Source organism: Cariama cristata, unplaced genomic scaffold (assembly GCF_000690535.1).
Source record: "Cariama cristata isolate BGI_N322 unplaced genomic scaffold, ASM69053v1 Scaffold32926, whole genome shotgun sequence".
Taxonomy (NCBI): Eukaryota; Metazoa; Chordata; class Aves; order Cariamiformes; family Cariamidae; genus Cariama; species Cariama cristata.
The window spans coordinates 1-1094 of NW_009620908.1; the positions used below are offsets into that span (position 1 = coordinate 1).

Here is a 1094-nt window from a genome sequence, read left to right on the forward strand (position 1 = left end):
GCCAAGGCCTGGCCAGCGGCAGAAGGAAGGTGACACATGTCCTTGCCTCACCAGCTGGCCCTGTGGCCCATGGAGGAGCTACTGGGGATCTGCCCGGCGAGGCTTGATGTCACGGGTCTTCATGTAGGAGAGCAGCTGCTCGGGGATCTCAGCCAACACGTCCTTGGCCAGGCGGGCCATGCTCAGCACTTGGTTTCCCGAGTCATCCACGTAATCCCGAAACGGAACAAACTTTGAGGGAAAGAAGTTTGCAGCCCAGTTGGAAACAATCCAGTGGCTGCAGGGGTCAGCGAGGGGCTAAGCATCTCTCACCCATGGTGGGACCGGACTCAATGCCGGTGTTACCTGTACGATGTCTCTCTCGGCGTAGCGTCCTCGGGAAGACACCCGTACCTCATCACCATCCAGCTCCTCCATGGCTGGAGAGTGACAGCCAGTGTCACCACGCCTTGGTGGGGTGGCCACCGGGGATGGAAACACCATCCCTTCCTCTGGGGCGCCATGTCCCAGGGGCATCTGGAGGAAGGGATGGGGTTTCCAACTCCCTTCCCTGGTGTCCCCAAGCCCTAACTCACCCTCAAACTCAGCCGGACCCACTCCCACGATGATGATGGACATGGGCAAGGCGGAAGCCTGTGGAGCAGAGGCAGGGTGGCAGCTGGGGCAGCAGTCAGCCTGGGATGAACTCACGGCAACGAGGTTGCACTCACGGTGACGATGGCTTCCTTGGTCTGCAGCATGTCAGAGATGACGCCATCGGTGATGATGAGGAGGACATGGTACTGCGAGCCATCGGTCACCTGGGCAGCCGTCCTATGGGGACAAGGGATGGGGTCCCTCCAGCAGCCCCACTGGTGTGGCGCAGCCGGCCCCGCTGTGGGACTGGTGGCATTTGGGGACAGCAAAGGGGACAAAGTCCCCCGGCGCTCACCCAGCCACCTGGTTGATGACAGGGGCGAAGTTGGTGGGACCATAGAGCTGGACGGTACGCAGGCTCTGCAGGTAGGACTCCAGCACCCCCTCGATGCCAGCGCAGCTGGGGTTGTCCACGTTGTTGTTCTGGGGAACAGGGATGGGTCCTTGGAGGGGGACCA

The 1094-nt window shown here is 61.6% G+C and overlaps 1 protein-coding gene across 1 annotated transcript; it reads right to left on the bottom strand.

The window, feature by feature from the left end:
- Window positions 1-78: 78 nt before the first annotated feature.
- LOC104162926 (copine-9-like) lies at window positions 79-1065 on the bottom strand. Its single transcript, XM_009701769.1, has 5 exons — window positions 932-1065; window positions 711-813; window positions 576-633; window positions 346-419; window positions 79-231 (listed from the first exon to the last, which is right to left on the bottom strand). The coding sequence occupies exons 2-5, from the start codon at window positions 738-740 to the stop codon at window positions 79-81; spliced, it is 315 nt and encodes a 104-aa protein (XP_009700071.1). The 5' UTR covers window positions 741-813; window positions 932-1065.
- Between the last annotated feature and the right edge of the window lie 29 nt (window positions 1066-1094).

Coding starts and splice junctions, on each gene's coding strand:
- LOC104162926 (XM_009701769.1), bottom strand. CDS start 740: ATGCTGCAGACCAAGGAAGCCATCGTCACC. Junction 420..575: donor GGGTCCGGCTGAGTTTGAGG/GTGAGTTAGGGC, acceptor GTCACTCTCCAG/CCATGGAGGAGCTGGATGGT. Junction 232..345: donor CCGAGAGAGACATCGTACAG/GTAACACCGGCA, acceptor TTTCCCTCAAAG/TTTGTTCCGTTTCGGGATTA.